The sequence below is a fragment of the Arachis ipaensis genome, chromosome B9 (assembly GCF_059453495.1).
Source record: "Arachis ipaensis isolate K30076 ecotype BB chromosome B9, ASM5945349v1, whole genome shotgun sequence".
In the NCBI taxonomy this organism is placed as follows: Eukaryota; Viridiplantae; Streptophyta; class Magnoliopsida; order Fabales; family Fabaceae; genus Arachis; species Arachis ipaensis.
In genome coordinates, this window is record NC_142444.1 from 50,457,952 (window position 1) to 50,479,987 (window position 22,036).

Below are 22,036 nucleotides of genomic sequence, written 5' to 3' on the forward strand. Positions count from 1 at the left end.
ACTATATGAAATAATGCCAAAAGCGTATAAAATATCCACTCATCAAGACGATAGTAGATGCTGGAGTAACAACAGTATTAAATTTTGCTGAAGAAACAACTTCCGAGCCACGTTTACCAGCTGCTGCAGTTTTAAAAACTCCGAAAAAAATAAAAATCTCAAAGGAGTTGATAGAAAAGTGTTATCATTGGATGACACATGTAAAAAAGACAAAAGATAGTAGCAACGAATATGATGCAATATTTGTCTTGAAACATGAGGCACTTTACGAAGGGTTAAGAGAATATTTCATGTCTCTAATGCCCAAAGAACAAGTGCATGCTACGGTAAATTCTTTCCCAATTGCGTTAACGTTAATTATTTTTCTAAACACTCTGATATAGTATATCTCATAAATTTTCTACTTGTAGGTGGTCAGTATACATAGCATGATTCTCAACCAAGTCAAAACTCGCCGGTATCAGGAACAAATATACATTATGCCGCTGGATATTGTGGTAAGCTAAATTTCTTATTCTGTACTGATTGCTGTTCGGTTCGGTGGGAATGTTCATATTGATTCACCTGATTGTTATGTGTTGTGTTAAGTTCTTTTCCATGAAGAAAAAATTTTTCTTCATGATTGAATATTTTTCACGTCATATTCATCATATGAATTGTGTTCGGTTCGGTGGAAATTTGATTTAACTGATCTTCGTTTTTGCAGAATTTTATGTTGGGAACACATGGCATGGAGTACATTGATAAAACGACAAACAAGGCATACCGGTTTGATATTGAGTAGTATGCCCACCACCGTCAGTTTCTTGACAAAAGAAAACTTGCTTCGCATCCATTTGTAAGTTGTAATTTCTAAAAATTCTTCAATAATTCTCTCATTTGTTATTTGTTTCCACTGAAATATTCTATCATTTACCCACAATTCAGCTAATTGTACCAATTTGCAATGGAGCTCATTGGTGGTTGTGGATTGCTGATGTCAATAAAAAGAAATTCTATGTGCTTGACCCTATCAATAGGCCGAAAAATATATACCTGAATCAAGAGTGATGCTGAACAAATTTGTTGTAAGTTATTTTTCTTGTAAATTATTCAAATAATTTAGTACATGAAATGTGTTCCATTCACTGTTGATGTATTTTTTTAATTTTTGTTTCCCTTTCAGGGATTAATAATTTCTCAGATGAGGGTTTACGCTAGGGCGGAACCCTTAATGGAAGATAGGCTGGAAAAAGAAGCAGAGTATATCCAATTGAATGGTCAACGTCCAGAGTAAGAATCTTTCTCTTCTATAGTGCTATATTTAATGTATTTTATTTTGTATACTATTAATCGTATTATACTCAATTCTTACTTAGCTATGATTGTGGAATATACGTCATGAAATGGCTCGAAACAATTGATCCACGAAAGATCAAAAGCGGGAAGAGATATAAATATAGAGCTTGGACACAAGTAAGTACTTTCTAAATTCATAAACTTCTTTCTTTTCTTATTTCAGTTGGGTTCATTTGTTATGTAACTAATTCCTTTCAATTGAAATGTAGGAAGAGATTGATGACTTAAGGTACCAAAATAGTCCAAATCTTCTGTTGTATGAAATGAACAAAATCAGAGAGCAAGTGATTTGGAAATCTGAAGCAATAAGACTGTCAAAGCCATCTGTTGCCCTCTCCAGCCCTTATTGTAAATTCACATATGGGGATTTAGATAGTAAATAGGATATATTGTGATTCACTGGTTGTATTTAACAATATTTTGTGTAACTTGTTTAAAAAAGCAAATAATGCTTCTTTCAATGTATATATATGAATATTAATGTAAATGCTAATCTATGTATCTAATCTTAATATCAACACTTATTTCAATGTATTCAATGTACTCATCTAAGATGTTAATTTATAAATCTCTTGGAACTGTCTGACTGCTGTTTTATTCCAGGTTCTCAGTGATTGTAATCGGTGTATTTACCAATACATTTGTAACACCAAAAAACACAATGAACCGAAATTAATACACTGGCCGAACCGAAAGTTGCAAACATACTATAGAGAAATTCTGAGAGCTAATTACAAAAAAATGTTTCTATCAATATTCAGTTTCAGAAACACCTGAACCCTACACCCTAAACCTCTAAAACCCTAAACCCTAAACCCTAAACCCCTAAAACCCTAACCCCTAAACCCTCTAAATCCTAAGCCTTAAACCCTAAACCCTAAACTTTAAACCTTGAACCCTGAACACTGAACCCTGAACCCTAAACCCCTAAAACCTTAAACCCAAAACCCTAAACCTTGAAAATCCATCCAAGAAAGAGTTTTAAAACTCCACCAATGTAAGTTAAAAATATTTATGTTACTCTTTTAGATTTTTTAATAATTTTTGTTTAATTAATCACACGAAAAATGTAACTAGCACTACACCTGATTCCCATTTCTCAAAACAAATTCTAATTATTCAACTTAAAAATTAATACACTAGACGAATCCAAAAACTGCATATATCAATATAGAATTTCACAAAAAAGTGACTATTCATTAGACACTAACAACAGTCAGAAATTAATCCTGCTATAACCATGGTGAACCGAAATTTGCTCATGGGTGAACAAAAATTTACATTAATAAAAACTAAAACTTGTACAATCTTCTCTTTGATAATTCATATCTGGTGCATTGTAAATAGTGGAACTTGACTGAATTGATGATCCGGAGTCTAAAAGGTTCAACTACAAAAGATATAATTAATTGTATATTAGCAAAATGAACAATTGAATTTTTAACTAATCAAAAGCAAGTCAATTTTACCTCGCTTGGAGCTGTCTTTTTTTTTTTCTTCATGGCATTTGAGATCTTTTTTTCCATGTTTGAACCAAGTCTGTTCTTGGGTCGACCTCTTGTTTTGACACGTGGTGGGCTAAGGTCATTCACATTACTTAATGTCGCTTCTTCGTGGGTTAACAAACTTTTTTCTTTGCTTCTCTCTTGATATTCTTCCACCTCCGCCATGACCTTATCAAATGCCCGATGTAGAATTCCGGTCAAATCTTCAGACTCATATGCAAATTCACATATATTGTGCGACCAAAACACTAATTCGTCAAATCTCTTACTTCTCGGCTCCAGTAGAGGTTCATCTTGGCTACTCTTGATGTGTGTATGCTCCAGCGTTCCAATATGTATTTCGGTGCCACATTATCCACTCGCTCAAAGCTTAGGACGCTTAGGGAATGGCGGTATAATATGCCCCTAGACTCAAACAGCAAGCAATGGCACTTTACGTCTCGTGATACTGCGTCGTAGGTGACGAAAAACTTGTTGAATCTGGAGTTGAAAACCTGCTCCATGACTTCATATGTTGTGAAACCTAGGGTGGAACGCATTGATCTTGTGATACAATTCACTTTACCTCTGAATTGAGCTTGAACTTCCCTGAACTTCTGATGGGTATATAGATGCTGAAACTATGCCTCTATTACTGATTTTGTTGCACACGGTATCACGGTGTGAAAATCTGCAGCATCGAATTCTCTCTTTGCTTGCTCTCTACTTGCTAGGCAATTGTCGTATTACTTCACGAATTGTCTTAAGGAGCTATTCCGTGTTATGAACTTGTTGAAAAATGAATACATGCTCTTGCTCCTTTGTGTGCTTCTCAAAATAAACTGAACCTATAAGGTGTGGTGAACCGAAAATAGTGCATGCTTTGGGAAAAAAAGATATGAGCATGAAAATAATTCGAATTGAAACCTCAATTACCTAAAAGCCACTTGTTGCCTCCGAGGCCATACTTTGTGAGGAAATCATTCCAGTTTCTGTCAAATGCTTCTTTTGTGTACGAGTTTCAAACAACATGGCTCACCTCTTGTTTAATATCAATGTGTCCCTTGTAGCCGTTTAGTTTGTTTGGGATCTTCTTCATGATGTGCCAGATACACCAGCGGTGAATTGTTGTTAGCATGCATAGCTCAATTGCCCTTTGAATCGATGCGCATTGATCAGTAAGAATGCCTTTTGGTGCCTTCCCTCCCATGCAACGTAGCCAACACTCAAATAGCCATTTGAATGATTGAATGTCCTCATTTTTCATCAGCGCACATCCGAGAAGTGTCGACTAGCCGTGGTAATTCACGCCAACAAAAGAACCTAAAACCAAATTGTACCTGCATAAATAAGCGCGCCAAGACCGTGGTAAACCAAAAGATATACATTCAAAGAACATGAAAATATACGTCACTAAACGAAATACCTGTTTGTATTATAGGTGGTGTCAAATGAAACCACGTCTCTAAAATACTCAAATGCAGCCCTACTTCTTGCATCGGCCCAAAATGCATGTTTGATGCAGTGATCGCCTTCAAGGTTGAGCTCGAAGAAGAAATTTTGGTTCTTCTCTATCATTCTTAGTAGGTACTTCCCAAATTCTTTGGCATCGTCTTCTTCGGAAAAATTCCGTACTTCCCTTGTGATGTAATTCCTCACGTCTTTTTCTATAAAACCTAGTTCACGGTGGCTGCCAGCTGCTGCCACAAATGATTGGTAAGTTTTGCTCGGTCTGATTCCAGCTTCCTCATGGGTTTCAATGGTGCGACGCACAAACATGCTAAGATCCATGTGTTGTTTGAGCATCTCTGCCTGTTCTGGACAGCAAGGATGTGAGTGATTCAAAACAACTTTGGAAATTGTCCAAAGACCAACGTCCTTCATGTGTACATAAATTCTGGCTGGACAGTTTAGCCCAGCTGAGGGGTTTGTCTTCAGAGTTGGAGATATCTTGGATTTCCACCTCCCCTCTCTGGTGCATACAATTAGTTGATTCTTAATTTTGTCTCCATCCCGAGTCGTATTCCTTATTTTGGTAGAAAAACTGGCAAGTTTGGAATAATGTTTATAGAACTTTGCAGTTTCTTCTAGTGTCTCAAAAATCATCCCCACCTTTAGGACAAATCTTTTATCCACAACACAGCTGATCTGCACGGTGAACCGAAAACGTCATTAACGGTAAAACAATTCTATAATACTTACCGAACCGTCACAGTAAACGAAAGATAATCCATTATACAAAACCAAATTCGAAACAACTCTGTCTACAATTTATATATTATCAATTCAATTCAATTCAGATTCAGATCACCTCCAACCATTTAATTCAATTCAAATAAAATTAGCAATTGCATTCAATTGAATTCGATTCAAAATTCAATAATCCAAACCTCATCAAATTGATGCATTTCCGAAGAATAATCTAAATCGCACTCATTCAACTGATTTGAAGTTGATTCATTCATTGTTTTAATTCAAAAGTCCAGATCGAAGAAAAAAACAAAGAAGAAGAAGAACGATGAAGCTAATTACGTCAAAGTCAATCCAGATCCATAATGCAGAGAACAAGAAATTTTATTAGGTTGAAGAAGAAGAAGAAGAAGAAGAAGAAGAAGAAGGAGGTTTACGTTGAGAAAGGTTTACGTTAAGAAAAGTTTATTATGCAGAAAAAGTTTACGTTATATACGTTATATGAGGCGCGTGTATAACAAACGACTGTGAGATGGGAGAATGCGCGAATGGAAAAAGTTACTTAAATAATATCTATGTATTTTTTATATAGATGTTGAACTTTTCCGTTAAAAATTTTAAAAAATGTATTTAAATGTGAAACTATTAAATAATTCAAATGCTAGGGATCATCGAATGATGTGCCCTGTTTCACCCGAAAAAAATAAAGAAAATAACATGAGTGTAGATTGTAGTTTTCGAGATACATAGGTAAATACACAGATAAATGAGTGGCTGAATCTGCTGTGAATAGCAAAATATCCTACGCATTTATTTTGGGGAGAATTACCATAAACATGACGTGGGTTTGGGCCCATAATATTGAATACCTAAAGACAACAAATACCGCCCTTCTCTTCCCTCTCCTCAAATCCAATACAGAGTCGTCCTCCATACATAACACATCCCCCAACTGGATTCGATTGGATTTCCATATCCAAAGCCACAAAAATTAATTAAACAAAACAAAAATATAATTAGAACCCTAAAATGCAAAATCCCTCCTTTCTTTCTTAAGTCTTAACCCCGTAGCCCCCACCACCCTCCTCTCTAGTATGGCCAAAAAGAAACCCATCCCTCAAGAACCACACCAAGACCAAGACCCGCCGCGGACAACACAAAAAATGGAACAAGAAAGTGAAACTAACTCAGCGCAGATTCAGAATCTCAAGAACCTCAACGCCAGGCTCCTCCAAGAAACCACCGACAAGAGGCATCAGTTGGACTCCCTCATTGAAGCCAACAAAGCTTTGCAGTCCAAGCTCGACCGTTACGCTTCCGAAAACGGCGCCGTTAAGGAGACGCTTTCCGTTACGGCGGATAAACAAGCAACCTTGGAAGTCGAGCAACACGTCCTCCTCGCGTTCGCGGAGACGCAGGCCAGGGAGATGAGTCTCCGCTTTGACGAGGTCGTGGCTGAGCGAAACGACGTCGTCGCTTTGAAGCGAGAGGCGAGCGAGCTTAGTATTCGGTTGAATGAGGAGAGGGACGGTTTGAGGAGTGAGCTTGAATGTGCTGTTCGCGAGGTTAGGAGTGTGAGAGAGAAGCTTCTAGAAGCTGAGATGAGAGAGAGGACTGTTCGGGAGGAAGCGGAGAAGCTTCGATTACAACGCGAGAGGTTGGTGGAGGAAGGAAATGTGAAAGAGAGGGAAATTGAGGACTTGAAGAAGGAGAGGGATTTGTCTGTGAGGTCACGTGAGAAGGGTGATGCTGTGATTGGGAAATTGAAGGAGGATATTGAACGTGCTGTGAGGGAGAAGAATGAGATTGAGAGGGCGAAAAAGAAGTATGAGTCGACGATCGTTGGTCTTGAATTGGAGATTAAGGAATTGAACGAGTCTTTGAAGGGTTTGAAAGGGGAAGAGGCTTGGATGCGGGGGAGGATTAGGGAGCTGGAAGAGAGCCTTGGCGCGGCAGCGACTAAGGAAAAGGAGATGGAGATGGAAGTGAGGGCATTGGTGAATGAGAAAGAAGAATTGGAGAAGAGAATTGAGGCGTTGAATGAGAGTAAAGATGGTGTTGAGAAGGTTCTAGGCACAGTTCGGAAGGAGTTGGAGGCAAAGCAGCAAGAGATTGATGTGGTGATTAGAGTGAGGGACGAAATTGAGCAAGTGAAAGCTCAGCGGGAGGATGAAATTGTGGAGATGCAGGGAGAAGTGGTTAGACTGAGGGATGCTTTGGAGAAGCTGAAAGAGTCATGTAAAGAGTCTGAAGAGAGAAACCAAGTGTTGTTAACCGAAGTTGAACGCTATAGAGGCTCCTTTGATGGAGTGGTGGTTGAGAAGGATAACATCAGAAAGGCATTTTTTGAGGAGAAGAGCAAAGTGGAGAATTTGGTGTTGCAAGTTGCTGGGATGGAGGAAAGACTCCAGCAAGCTGAGACCGAGTTGGATCAGATGAGAACAGAACGAGAGAAGCTAATAGAGAAGAACAAGATGATAGAAGGCCATGTAGATGCATTGTCAAAGGAAAGGAACGCATTGCAGAAGAACCTTGTCGAGGCTCAAAGAGTGACGGATGATTTGAGAGCTAAAATTGAGCTTTCCTGTGTTAATTCAAACTTGGCCTTGGCATTGTTGAAGAACACTTCTGCACTTGTGTGTCAAAGCAAGGATGGTTTGATAGAGGAAGTAGTAACCGATGGGAAGAAGATAGAGGAAGATGTTCAACCATTCGTCGAAGAGCTTGACGCAATAAGGAAGGCATTCAAGAACAAGGATGAGATGGTAGATGACATGAAACAACAGCTTGAATCGCTGCATAAGTCTGTGTCCGAGGCACATAAGAATAGGAACTTGTGGACTGTGATATCCTCTGCAACTACAATTTTCGCTGCGGTGTTTGCCGCGTATGCTGCTAGAGGACGCTGATCGGTTGCACCTCTTTCCTCTTCTTAGATGAGCCATTTTGGTAACAGGATCAACGCTTACCTTCTATACTACGACATAAGAACTAGCTAACCTGTAGTGAATAAGATCTGGATAATTTGTAGTGAGTTAAAGAACATGTTGGAATATATGCCTGATATTCATAATGAAATGAGCAATGTGCTATTTTGGTGTTAATAACAGTTTCTGTTGTTTTATTCTGCATGTTCCAAGAATCAATGCTGAGACAACTTTGTTCCGGAAAATTTCTTTTAAGGAGGAAGAGATTTTGCCCTCCACAAATGATCTTCACCCTTCACAGCTTTGTTTCCCATCCCCCTATCTTTCATACGAGAAAAATGCAATTATCAGGTATTAAATTGAAAAATAAAAAATTAAATGGTAGAAAAGGAAAAGATGTTTACCAGTCTCTTTCAATTATTTCTTGACTTTTTGTAGTTGATTATATCATGCTAGGAGTTGGCATTATTTTTGGTGGAAAAAAAAATCATGAGTTGTGGGTACAAAAGCATTAGAACTTGTGTAGCGGATTTTGGCCTTGCGTTAATTTGTTTGCGGGGAAAAATACTAAGGTAAATCAATCCGTAAGATTTATTGGTGCATGCAGCATGCTTATTTGTGAGTTATGACAAAGGATTGAGCAATAAGCAATTGGACAGTTAAGTTGCATAGGCAACAATGAGCGAATAAACTGTTTAAGTAATGAAATATCCTTGCCCGTCTCGATTATGTTTTTAAATATGAAGTGAACCAAAAAGGAACAAAAATAATGGGTCACGCCAAATACAACGTTAATACCATTCTGCAATTTCTCTACATGATATCATGATTTAAGATGTTGAGCTTACTGTTAAAAAATAAAAATTGTTGAGCTTGATGAGTAAAAACTAAAAAGCATGATTCTACAAGAGCGTAAAAGAACACGTCATATTTCTCCAACCACATGAATGTCAAACCACAACAAAACATCAGACAAAGTTATGCCTAACAAATAGATGTACATAAGACAGCATCTTCAATAACTAATCAAAATTCATAACACTAGCAAATGGGGAAACACGTCCCCCTCTTTTTTCTTTTTCTTTTTTTTTTTCAATGTTTCTTGGGATGTGTTACCCTCTCAATAGCAGTAGCACTACCTCGTCTTTCTTAGTCAAGACCACTAATTTGTATACGTATGTTGCTGTCCCCTTGTTGAATGTCAGAAGATTGAGAATCTCTAAACAGCACCACTATCCTTATACTATTAACGTTAAACATTCCATTCTCCCTCTTAACATCATAATCAGTTAATCACGACCTCCCAAGGAGATCAAGAGGAACGGCAGCAGGATCAAATTCAAAAGAACCTCTAGGAACACCTTCCCTTTCACTACCAGTCATCTTGCATGACGGAATTTGATGCGAGAACCGATATAACTCATTAGGTGGAATGGAAAATGTGTTCTTTCCATTCTCATTTTTCTGAAAGACGCTGATAAATCCTTGAACTTTACTGAGAAAAGCAACTTCAGTGCCAACATTTTCAGTGAAATTTGATAGGATTTCCACAAAATCGAATTTATAATTTGAATGATCTTCTGGATTTGAACTCCATTTGATATCCCAATCCATGAAAATTGCCCAAGTTTCTCCCTTCTTGGGATATATCAGATAAGAACCTCTGGTACTTCCTTTCAAACAGCCTATTTGGTGAGAAAACATACAAGCATCTGTAGTGTTCTGAGAACCAGAAAGTCTGAACTTACCACAAGCAACAGGCAAATCTGCATTATGCCAATCAATCTCACTTTCATTACCTGGGTCAGGTTCTAACCAAGTAATCACAAGCTTGAAAGGGGAGAACACTTTCTTTATGAGAGCATAAAATCTTGGCATAGCATCAGCAGGATCATAAATAGCCCAGAATTGATTAACAGCAAAACATTCCTCAGCCTTGTGCTTCTCAAAATTATTGAATTCTGCATCAGGACAAATAATGTACTCCGCATCAGACGGGCCATTTGAATTAAATGGAGAGCAGTGGTCCTCTTTTGAGGTTCTAAGACCAGGATCTGCATTGGACATCTCCCTTTGAATATGAGAGTGCCCAATTTTGCTTTTGTTCTGTGAAAATGCTTCTTCAGGTGGATCACAAACTTCACTTCTCACCTTTCCATTCTGATCGGTTACCCCAGCAGCAGAACTAGCAGGATTACTGTTATTGGACAACCCTCCACCTGCAGGCTCTTCCTTTTTGGAAGGGCTCTCCAAATCATCATTATCATCGCTTTCAACATATGAAACATGCACCCTTTGCCTAGAAGATCTCCTAGCATTAAGTGTAGAAGGATCAACCCCATTCTCCTGAACGTTGGCATCTGCTTTGCCTTTGCCATTGCAATAGTTGAAATTTTCTCTTGGATCTGGGGCTGACTGTCTCACTCTCTTACTTCCAACATTTGTTGGGTGCTGTGATTCAGTTGTTTTGGTCCCTTTAGATGCAGAAACATTGCGCTTTGGTTGCCCTCTAGCCGCAGAGCCATCATTACTCTTTCGACTTTTATGATGCCCACCAACTCCATTAGCAGCACATTTCTTCATAGACACTGGCACGGAGTTCTCTGCATTTCCTCCACCATTACTTTTTGAAGCAGGTTTTCGGGCACCCTTCTTTCGAGCTTCCTTATGGATAGTAAATGCTGCCCCTGTATACGCTGGTGAGACATTCTGGTTCCCCAAAGCATGAAAGGTATTGAAACATTTATAACAATGTAAGGTTGTGTTCAAAATGTTTTTGTAGTATGGGCACTTAGTACTACAATGTGGGCAAGATGCCCAAAATAACTGTGGTTCGGGCTGATGATGGCCATTACCAAAGGTGGGGTTTGGAAAATAACTGTTCTGATAATTTGTTGCATTTTGAACATTTCTTGCAGTGAATGCAGGTTTCACAGAGACCTGATATTTCATGTCATACACAGAACGTTTTGCTTGGTCACCCAACACTCTGTTGGCTTCCCCAATCAACTTGAAAGCAGCTTCTGCACCAGGAAATTTGTTCTTATCAGGATGAAGGAGTAGTGCAAGCTTCCGATAATGCTTCTTTATGGTTGCTTCATCGGCCAATTGTTCTGTCTGAAGAATAGCATACCAGTCCATGTCAGTTCCACCAGTAAGTTTGTTCTGTGCTGCATTGTGAACCTCACAAATTGTAAGGATCTGAGCAATGTTTTCAACATCGGTATACATTTTCTTTGCCTTCAGAGCAAACTTGAGCCCCCCTTGAAAGTCACCCTGTTGCATTTTACTTTCAGCAACTTCCTTAGCCCTCAATGCCTCATCCCTGTTACACTCCATGGCTGCAAATTGGTATCAGTATCCAATCAGCCTAGCACTCTCAATCTCACAGTAAAATGTAGAAATTCCAACTTCTTGTAATTGCTGCTTACATTCCACAAGCAGCACAATATTTTAACCTGATTAACACAAGCAAAACAAGATAAAATTATGTCAAACCACCAATACAAAGCATTAGCATGATTCATGCATGCAAACACGTACACAAGAACATTATACATTCTGAAACAAGCAATTAGGTAAAGGCAAACAAGTGAAAGATATATTTTTATATATAATTTCTTTTAATCAAAAGCAGTCAAAACAACAAGATATGTTGATATAATCTATAATCTATCATAATTCAATTTAAAACCCAAATTAGGCTAATCCCAATGCACAATCGAGTTAAACCCCCAAATGAATTTAGAGTGCATGACAAGTTGACAACAGTTCAAATTTCAAATTCGGTTATTACGATTCTAATGATAACAAAATGCCCAGGTTTCAAGAATGAGAGAAAGAAGACAAACCCTAAATTCTAGGAACATGATAGTATAATATAAAATCTACCATTGTATCCATAATCTATTGAATAACTAGCAAACTCAAATTGCATCTCATTTTGAACTGAAACGTTTTTTTTCGAGGGAAAAAGTTAGGGCATACATTTTCATAAACAATGAAGCCTGGGATTTTGGTCTGAACCCTAGTACCTATTTCAAAGTGCAAGTAAACAAACCAGAAATTACTTACATTACACAGGGAAAAAAAAGTAAAAGACAGAAGTTCCATATACACAGATACAAGTTACGCATTCAGTATTAAACATTAGACTGAAAAAAGACGGAGAAGAGTGAGAAATGAAAAAGCTTCTGAATACAAGTTAGAAATAGAAAAAAGCAGGCGCGTATGAAATGAAAGCTTGAGTTAACAGAGAAGGAGCATAGAAACATAACCAAAAAGAGTAGCTTGAGTTAACATAACCCTAACGCTTAGTGATCAACGTATAGCGACACGAGTAGAAGAGAATGGAACAAACCTAACAGTAGCTTCACTGAATAACAGGGTTCCAGAGAGAGAGAGAGAGAGAGAGAGAGAGGGCGCACGAACGAGTAGTGTAAGAAGAGTGGTCACTGTGTGTGTGAGAGTGGGAAAAAGAGAGGACGGTATTAAAGCGGGAAATGAAAAACAGATGCAAAATTTTGGGAGGCAAATTTTTAAAACGGAAGAGGGAAGACGACTAGACGGCGGTAGAAGCAACGCCAGAAAAGCTCCAATCATGCTAGGTACCAATTAGGGTATCCGTCAATAATAGTTGCGCTGCAATTATTCGAAGCAGCGCAACTAATAAAAATATCTAAAATCAACTGAAAACAAATATTTAAAATTAAATAAAAATAAATTTTTTTTAATTTAACAAAAATATATTTAAAATATAATAAAAAGTTTAAAATTTAACCACAATAAAAAAAATATATTATTTTTAATTTCTTATATTTAAATTTTAGATATTTAAAATTTAAAATTTTTAAATTTTTCTTTTTGAAAATGCACAATAAAAAATGAAAAATTATTAAAAAAAAGATATTATTTTAAATATTTTTATATCTAAATTTTATATGTTTCCATTTTAGACATATTTAATATTTTTATCAGAATATATAATTAAAACTAAATAAAGATAAAATATTAAAAACGAAAGTATTATTTCAGATTTTCTTTTTTATACTTAGGTTTTAAATATTTAAATTTTAGAAGTTTTAAATATATAATTTTTTAAAATGTATCCATCGTGTTATCATTGCGTCTGCAGGCGTCTTGTCGTCTGTCATCGTCATTTCTTTTGTCACGCCGTTTAAAAGAAACATCCAAAAAATTACAAAAAAAAAGATAATTTACACAAATAAAATGATTGAACAAATTCTTTACGCAAACACAACATTGGCAATTTCCATACGCAAATGCAACAAATGCAATTGTATGTAATCCGTTATACCCTGTAGCGGAATCTAATTGCACGTAATCCGCTATAGGCTATCGCGGATTACATTGAGAATTTCAATACTCATAATGTAGCGGTTTATGCTCATATGGTGATATACTCATAATCCACTACACCCTCTAGCGGATTATGAAGAGTGTGGAAGCTTGGGAAGATGCCTAACAATACCAGTCTAATAGTAACAACTTGTGATGCAAAATGTACCAAGTTATACAAATACAATCTTCATAAACAATAAGCCGTAGAAATATAATAGGCACCAGGCATTAACACTAACACGGATTAAATTACTACATTAGTCATAAGTCATAAGTCATACAAATAAGTCGGAACTAACACAAACACACCAAAGGCACTAACACTAACACCCGAAAACGTAAATTGCTACATGAGAAAATAAAATTCAAAAAGCTAAAAGCACACAGACTAGAAGTCCTATGAACTACCGGCAACGGTGGAGCCTCTATGGGGGCAAAATCTACGCGTGTGCCCAGGTTGTCTGCAGAGCCCGCATCGCTTCGGTCAGTTAAGGTTGGCCTCATCCATGTTGTTCCGGATTCTGGTAGACCTTGGTCGCCCATCATGACAACGCCTCAAGTTGGGGTCCGGAATAATGGTCGAACCGTCATAAGGTGGCCAAAGTCCCTCCGGTATTGGCGGCACAAAACCCATCTGGTACACCCTGAACACCTTCTGCATGGTATAGAGCTCATCGACATAGATAGACTAGTCAAGCCGTGACTGGGCACAACATGCAATCGCATGGCAACATGGATAATGTAGAGCCTGAAAGTATCCACAGTCGCATGTACGATCCTGAAGGGAAACTCGGTACGTCCCAAGTGAAAAGCTCCCGGTCGATGTCGTCTCGACAACGGTGTACTCAGACTAGTGTCTATCGAACAGGGTGACAGTGAAGCATCTGGAGTCTTTCAAGTTGCACTCCATCGCCTTCATAAAAGACTGGCAGAACTTGGCACCGTTGGCCAAGTGAGCCTCTGCCATCACAAACAACTCCACTAGCCGACCATATGTGGACTTCACTAGGGCGGTAACCGGAAGATTCCGTGTACACTTCAGAATAGAATTAATACACTCAGATATATTAGTCGTCATGTGACCGAATCGTCTGCCACCATCCTGGTGCTGAATCCACTTATCGTATTCTATTCTGTTCGCCTAATCACACATTACCAGATTCTCAGTCCTATTATATCAAACCAATAGTGAAACCCTGCCTCAGTCTTCGCATAAGCAGCGTTCACAAGCAAACGCTTTGCATCCGTGCCCTTGAAACTGAGTGCGAAGTTAGCTGCAACATGCCGAATACAAAATGCTCAGTACGCATGAGGGAGTAACCACCCACTTTTAGGGTTTTCTAGTGCAGTCGTTGTGCCTATCTGAGATGACCAATATCCCTTGTTGTGGAGTCACATGTTGGCGCAGGTTGGTCAAGAAGAAAGACCACAACTCGGCATTTTCCCCCTCCACGAGACTAAAAGCAATAGGCAAGATGTTGGAGTTCCCATCTTGAGCGATGGCCAAGAGCAAAATCCCTCCATATTTGCCATACAGATGAGTACCGTCTATGCTGACCAATGGCTTGCAGTGTCGGAAAGCTTCAACACAAGGAGGAAACGTCTAGAAAAGACGATGAAAGTACACGGTCTGGTCATCGACGTCATCACCGACTCGAACCGGAGACGTCTTCAACAAGGCAACCGTCCCCTCCATGGTAGACTGCACACCAAGGATCCAACGAGGTAGCTCGGCGTAGGACTCTTCCCAGTCCCCGTATATCTGTGCAACCGCCTTCTGTTTTGCCAACCACGTCTTCCTATAAGTTGGCTTGAACCCGTACGTTCCTTCGATAGCTTCTTGCAACACCTTTATCGATATCGCCGCATTGGCTTGAACTAGAGGAAAGATCTTCGCACAGATCACGTGATAATCTAACTGTCGGTGGTTGCTTGATATCGATGTAGCCAAGCATGTGTGTGGTCCGTTGTACCATCGAACCTCCCAGGTTCCCTTCCGTGCTCGAAGGCTGATGCGAATCATCCACGTGCAACCCTTCCTGAACTCCTTACATCTCCCATGGTACTTAAGATGATCCGACTCTATCACTCTGTACTCAACACCGCGCCGAATACTATAATCCTTTACAGTAAGCATAGCTTCCTCCTTACTGTGGAAAGACTGGCCAACTGAAAATTCAGCTACAGAATTTCCCTCCTGCAACCCTTGACCCCCAAAGGTTGGTGCTGACTCCGTCAGTTGGCCGATGGCTTCCGGATCCAGGGTAGAATAATGTGCAGGTTGCTCATGTGTGCCGGCACTTGACGGTGGTTGACATGTTGCTGAGTTTGTCGGAATTTTATCATCGCTGTCCCCTCCAATGTCAGCAGGCACTTCGTCGGAATCATCCTCTAGCATAGCATTTTCCACCCGATCCGGTTTCCCCTCACGTCCTACATCTGGAGATGGATGAGTTGAGGTGAATACCCTAACTGGACCGGCTGGCCGATACTCCAACAAACACTCAAGTGCAACGACGGACATCGAGGTGGAGGCACCCCCCCATCGTGGTGGACTGAGGGTTTGGAGCGGATGCACCAAAACTATGGATCCCATGTTCCAGCTTCGCAAATAACTCGTGTATCCTCACTTCCGGGAAACTCCGATGACAATGAAACAACACTTGCATATCTTCATCTGTTCGTAACACGAACGTTTCATATTGCACACCGGTTGACACAACCACAATAGGAATATTGTAGAACAGCTTCTTCATCCACTTTGTGCCACCCGCGCCCAACTTCTGCAGTATACTGCTCTTCAGATTGAACAGTGTATCAGACGACCTGACGAAAACTCAGTGGTTCTCTATCTGTAAACTTCACACCGTGCCTCCTGCTCTTTTTTATTTTTCCAGAATGGTGCACTAACACCAAAAACCTCTCTTCACTCTCCATCCCTCAAGTTACGAATGAATGAAAGTGACACTCTACACAACTTGCTAGGTATATATAGGCATCTTCCCAAGCTTCCACACTCTTCATAATCCGCTAGAGGGTGTAGCGGATTATGAGTATATCACCATATGAGCATAAACCGGGTGTAGCGATTTATGAGTATTGAAGTCCTCAACATAATCCGTGATAGCCTGTAGCGGATTACGTGCAATTGGGTTCTGCTACAGGGTGTAGCGGATTACATACAATTGCGTTTGTTGCATTTGCGTTTGGAAATTGTCAATGCTGTATTTACATAAAGGATTCGTTCAATCATTTTATTTGTGTAAATTGCCCAAAAAAACATTTAAAATTATTAGAAAAAACATCTAAAACTTAACAAAAAAAATCCAAAATATTAAAAAAATTCACAGACAAACAAAATAAAAAAATCTAAAATTATTGAAAAAATAACATTTGAAACTTAATAAAAAAATCTAAAACCGAATAAAAAATATTTAAAATTATTTTAAAAATATTAAAAATTTAACAAAATGAGACATTTAAAATTATTGAAAAAATATTCACAATATAAAAAAAGAAATATAAAAATTAAAAAAAATCCAAAATCTAAAAAAAATATGTAAAATATATGAAATAAAAACATCCAAAAATTTAAAATAAATACCTTTAAAATTTAAGAAAAAAATCTAAAATTATTAAAAAAATTATTTAAAATACATATAAAAATAAAACATAAAAGCTGCTTTAAAGATGAAGAGGTACAAAGAATAGCATCAGGAAATGATACAAAATCCTGCAACTTCTATATTTTTTAAGTGGCACATATTTTTTAAAATTTTAAAATCAAAATTTATTAAAAAATTCTGTTATATTAATAAGCTCCGTGCATATAAAGTTTTTTTTTTTTTTGGTATTTTACTACAAAAAAAAAAAAAGGTGAGTTCTTGGGGCCGAAGGAAGGATTATGTTTTGAATTTGCCGAAATGCTTCATTGGGAATATAGGCAAGTGTAGTCATGTGGGTCCAACAAAGATAAAGAGATTTAACGGAGTTAGTTTGGAGTTTGTGTCATTATCATCATCAAATCTGGACATATAACGCTAATAACATTATTGTTAAAATATATTTTTTTTATGTATTAAAAAAATATAAACAAAACCTTCTTATAACACTTTTTTTTATCAATTTCTTTCTTGTTAAAAAATCTCAAATCTTATCAATAAATTATCAACGTTTCAATATCAATGAAAAATTTTTACATTAATAATTGATAATAAATTGATTTTACTTATGTATTAAAATCAAATATTATTGATTATTTAATATATTAATTGTTCTTGACCAATTTAATTGTGAGACAATGTTGAGTATATTTAAAACTTTTTTAGAATAAAATAAAAAATATTAGATAATAAATTAAGACTTGGTCTATTGTTCAAATGTTGAAGATCAAAATTATATTTTATCTTTTTATTTATCTACTAATATAATATTAAATATATTAATTATTAAATTAAATTTTTAAAATTAATAAATATAATTTAAAATTTTTGATGAGATAAATTTGAGGTCTATAAATAAATTCTAATGTTAATATGCTGAACTCAATTTTTGTAAATCAAACATAAATTTCGTAATCAAACTTAAATTTGACCTACATTCACTCAATTCCACTTGCTTCTGATCTTATTTCTACCATGCATAAAAGTGAATATATAGTGATTGAATAATAATAAACAAATTTTTATATAATTAAAATATTATATTTGCACTTTTATCATCTCCTGATCTTATTTTAGTTAATTGTTACAGCTAATTGAAAAATATAAAATAAAAAATTAATTATAAAATTATTAAATTATTGTTAACATAGAAACAAACATAAAATATAAAAATAATTATTTTAAAATGAACAACATCAATTATACCAAAATTTAATAATTATTTATTTATTAAATATATCAAATAATTGTAGGTAAAAAGTAAAAATATAAAATACTTTATATATATTATATTTAAAATGCAAAAATAAATAGCTTTATTAAATAAAACTTTTAAAATTTATATTTATTAGTTAGTACGAATTTACATGATAGTTAAATAAATAAAATTTTAGTATATCTTAATTAGTAATCATCATATTTTAAAGAAAGAATATATATATATATATGTGTGCTTGAAAGTACCACATACATAAGGTCATAACCACATGCATTTTCAATTTCCGAGTGAGACAAATTTCAGTCTCCAACAATTACATGATGTAAATTAACTCCGTTAAAATACTGACGATTTTGGCAGATTCGGCCACAATCCTAAAAATTCGCCAAAAAAAATTTTGTTATGTGATATTAAAATAGTCGTTAAATTAAATTTTATATATTTTACATATTTTAAATAATTTATTTGTATTTTAATATATTATTATATATATTTTATTTGAATAATTAATTTAATAATTTTTAATAAATAAACAATTATATATTTATCATTTTATATAAAAATATAAATATTTATTATTTACATATTATTTCTCATTTTCATAGCCTGTATAAACGAAATTGAAAATGTTTATTTTTTATTTCAATTTTTACAATTATTCCCAGCAAAATTATGATATAAAAAGTTTTAATGCAATTTAGTTAGTATGAAATTAGGGTAACTATTTTCAACAACTTATTAAGAATTTTTGTTTTTGATTTTTTTTAATATATATGAAATGCATCGAATGAAAATAAAACCTTTATTATAAGATATGAAAATGTATTTATGGATATTAGATTGATTTAAACCGTTAAGATTACATATAGTTAATAAATGGTATATAAACAATATATTTATAGTCATTAAATTTATGTGAAAATATATTTGTAGTGATTATATTTATATTTATTATTTTTAATTTTCATTAAAATATAATTGTTTTGTAGGGACCTATTTGTCCCTAAAAATTTAACTATTTTATGATAGAGTGATGCTCCAAATCAATCTATGAAAATTTTAAATTGAACAATTTAATTTTCAACAAATTTTAATTGCTAAATTAGTCCTTAAATTTGTATTTCATTAGACAAATCAATCTTCAAATCATATTCCAAATCATATTATTCGTTTATACGAAGGAACTGATATGAAGAATTTTTAAAAATCTTAAGCACTATTATATTTTTATTAAATAACAATCTAGATTGATTTATCCAATTTTTTAATCAAAATTTGATATGAGAATTGCTTTGTCAAACATAAAAGATTAGAGACTAATTTAGTGATTAAAATTGATTACAGATTAAATTATTTAACTAAAAGTTTTTTAAAAATAGATTTGGGATATTGCTCTTTTATTGTCAAACTAATTTCAAGAACTAATTTGTTTATACTTGCAATAAATTAGTATGACATTTTAAAATGTTTGGGGGTATTTAGTCCTTTCAAGTATGGTCAGAAACTAAAATGAATATTGAATCAGAAAACTTAAATTTAAACATTTTTTAAAAATCAGACCAAATTCAAGCTAGACTACTTGCAAGCTGCCTAGTCAATTTCGGTCCCTAAGAAAGACACAACATCCAAAAGAAAAATATAACCTAAATTAGAGCTAATAATATTATTTTTGATAAACTAGTCTTTATTAACAAATATTGACAAATCAATTAGTTATAAAATAATTTAATGTAGAAGTCTACATGGATTCGGATAAGGTGTTTAGTTAGATTCAATTTAATCCTATTTTCAATTAGGTCGTTTTTAATGTCTAAACCTGATTATAAATAAATTAATCCAAACCAAAAATATATTTTAGTATTATCTTAATTCAAGTAATATTATGTAACTAACTAATACTAGGTTTAACACTTTTATCATTATCAATTAACTATTTAACACAAATTAATTTTAAAAAACTAATCTAATTTTTTTATCTACAGTAATTAAAACAATATAACTAAATAAAAAGTTATTGCAAAAAAATATACTTACTTGTTGTTGATGAAGATGAAATTGAAAATGATGATTATGAAGATGAGGTGCTAGAGAATGAGGGAAGTGGCTTCAGTTTTGAGTTCAGCAGAGAGAAGAAAGAATTTTTGAGTGTGTTATGCTAAGGAAGAGAGAGAATGAGAGTTGAAAGTGAGAGGAAGAGAGAGAACATGAATATTGAAGAAGGAGAAATCACTGAGTCATGAATTAAGAGACTATAGACACGTGTCATGTATGCGCACAATACACATAAGTAGGGACGGACATAAAGAAGGTGAGCGAAGGTTTTGGTCCCTTTTTTTTTTTAATTAATAGTAATAATTTATTAAGTATGATTTAATGTTTTAATAAATTTATTTAATATTTAATTTAATATAAATAAAAATTTAATTAAATTTAAATATTAATAATTTTAATATTTAAAAAGTAAATAAATATTAAAAAAATTAAAAAAAATTATTATTAATATTTTTTAATTAAATAAAATTTTTTAAATTTTATAAAGTGATTTTTTTTCTTTTTGTGATTGTCTTTTTTTATTTATTTGATATTAATTTTCTCTATTTTAACTGTTATAATTGAGAGATCTTTTTCAACTATGAATATTATGAAAAATAACTCAAAAACAAAATAAAAGATATATTTTTTGTTAATTGTCTTTTAATTATATTAAAAAGAAAATTATTGAAAAAATTGACACAGATTCTATTATCGATGAATTTTATAGTACGAAGAATCGACCACTTTATCAATAAAAAGTACACAATATTTTTTGTATTTTAAAATATATTCTCTATCGGTATATTTTTATAATACATCTTACGTTATATAATTTTTTGTATAATTTTTAATATTATATATGTTATTGGCCTTCATGATAATATTTCTGGATCCAACCTACATACAAGGTGTCAGTGCATTACGCTGCGTGCTTCTAGTATTGAATTTTTTATTTTTAATATTGGAGTGTTAGTGGTGTTTTTTTAAAATGTGGATTGTTAGGGTGTTATACTCAAATGTGGAATCGTTTAACTAGAAAAGCAGAAATCGGACCGTCCGATTTATTAGAGGTACAGAAATCGGAGCGTCCGATTTGTAGAGGTACAGAAATCGGACCGTCCGATTTGTGAGAGGTACACAAATCGGACCGTCCGATTTGTGTTTAAAAAAATTAAAAAATTTTAGGTACAGAAATCGGACCATCCGATTTGTGTACTTCCACAGTTTTAAAAAACACCAAAAATTACAATGTTAAAGTATATCACCACTTCTACTTCCATAACAAAAAAAATTAGCCTCTAATATTCTGTTATCAAATAAATTAAATATTTTATTTTTTGAAATATCAACTTAAATAATATATTTACATAGAATTCTTAATTTTTTTAATAATATAAAATATTTTTTTTATTATTTTAAATCAGTTATTCTCCAACACACATTAGATCAACCTCTTAACAATGATTTAATATAGTTAATTAAATAATAATATTCTCACTCGTTTAACGAAACACAATCTAATTTATTTTATTTTTAAATTACACAATTAAATTTTTCACCGTATTTATTTTTAAATCATTTAATTTATACTCAATTTTTTCAAATTTTAAATTAATATTCAGTAATTTTAAAAATTATAAAGCATTTTTTTCCAAAACCAAAATTAAATATTTTTTTTCCCAAAACACAATGTGTTTGAAGGATTACGAGGACACCATGAATGGCTTGTAAGTATATATGCCATATGCTCCTCTTTTTAACATCTTGATATTTATATTGTAGTATTAATTATAAGAACAAAATTTAGAAATTTGATGAAAA

The 22,036-nt window shown here is 34.5% G+C and overlaps 3 protein-coding genes across 5 annotated transcripts; 1 reads left to right on the plus strand and 2 right to left on the minus strand.

The window, feature by feature from the left end:
• Window positions 1-4,235: 4,235 nt before the first annotated feature.
• Window positions 4,236-5,986, minus strand: LOC148544615 (protein FAR1-RELATED SEQUENCE 5-like). The gene is made up of 3 exons (XM_088498965.1): window positions 5,899-5,986; window positions 5,025-5,086; window positions 4,236-4,970 (listed from the first exon to the last, which is right to left on the minus strand). The coding sequence occupies exons 1-3, from the start codon at window positions 5,984-5,986 to the stop codon at window positions 4,236-4,238; spliced, it is 885 nt and encodes a 294-aa protein (XP_088355091.1).
• On the plus strand, window positions 5,882-8,116 carry LOC107618581 (uncharacterized). Its single transcript, XM_016320689.3, has one exon. It carries the CDS (start codon window positions 6,107-6,109, stop codon window positions 7,919-7,921), a length of 1,815 nt encoding a protein of 604 aa, XP_016176175.1. The 5' UTR covers window positions 5,882-6,106; the 3' UTR covers window positions 7,922-8,116.
• A 729-nt stretch (window positions 8,117-8,845) lies between these two features.
• On the minus strand, window positions 8,846-20,391 carry LOC107618549 (uncharacterized). 3 transcript variants are annotated; one of them, XM_016320639.3, is made up of 2 exons: window positions 20,216-20,391; window positions 8,846-11,397 (listed from the first exon to the last, which is right to left on the minus strand). In XM_016320639.3, the coding sequence occupies exon 2, from the start codon at window positions 11,276-11,278 to the stop codon at window positions 9,233-9,235; it is 2,046 nt and encodes a 681-aa protein (XP_016176125.1). In that variant the 5' UTR covers window positions 11,279-11,397; window positions 20,216-20,391; the 3' UTR covers window positions 8,846-9,232. The 3 variants fall into 3 exon arrangements, with proteins under 3 accessions (XP_016176125.1, XP_016176123.1, XP_020966567.1); XM_016320637.3 differs by lacking the exon at window positions 20,216-20,391 and adding an exon at window positions 12,300-12,584; XM_021110908.2 differs by lacking the exon at window positions 20,216-20,391 and adding an exon at window positions 11,927-11,968.
• Between the last annotated feature and the right edge of the window lie 1,645 nt (window positions 20,392-22,036).

Excerpts from the sequence above, each read along its gene's own strand:
- LOC148544615 (XM_088498965.1), bottom strand. The coding sequence starts at position 5,986 with ATGGAAATCCAATCGAATCCAGTTGGGGGATGTGTTATGTATGGAGGA. Across the intron at positions 5,087-5,898 it reads GGAGAGGGAAGAGAAGGGCG|ACAGAGTTGTTTCGAATTTG; the intron begins GTATTTGTTGTC and ends TATAAATTGTAG. Across the intron at positions 4,971-5,024 it reads TCGTTTACTGTGACGGTTCG|ATCAGCTGTGTTGTGGATAA; the intron begins GTAAGTATTATA and ends TTCACCGTGCAG.
- LOC107618581 (XM_016320689.3), top strand. The coding sequence starts at position 6,107 with ATGGCCAAAAAGAAACCCATCCCTCAAGAACCACACCAAGACCAAGAC.
- LOC107618549 (XM_016320639.3), bottom strand. The coding sequence starts at position 11,278 with ATGGAGTGTAACAGGGATGAGGCATTGAGGGCTAAGGAAGTTGCTGAA.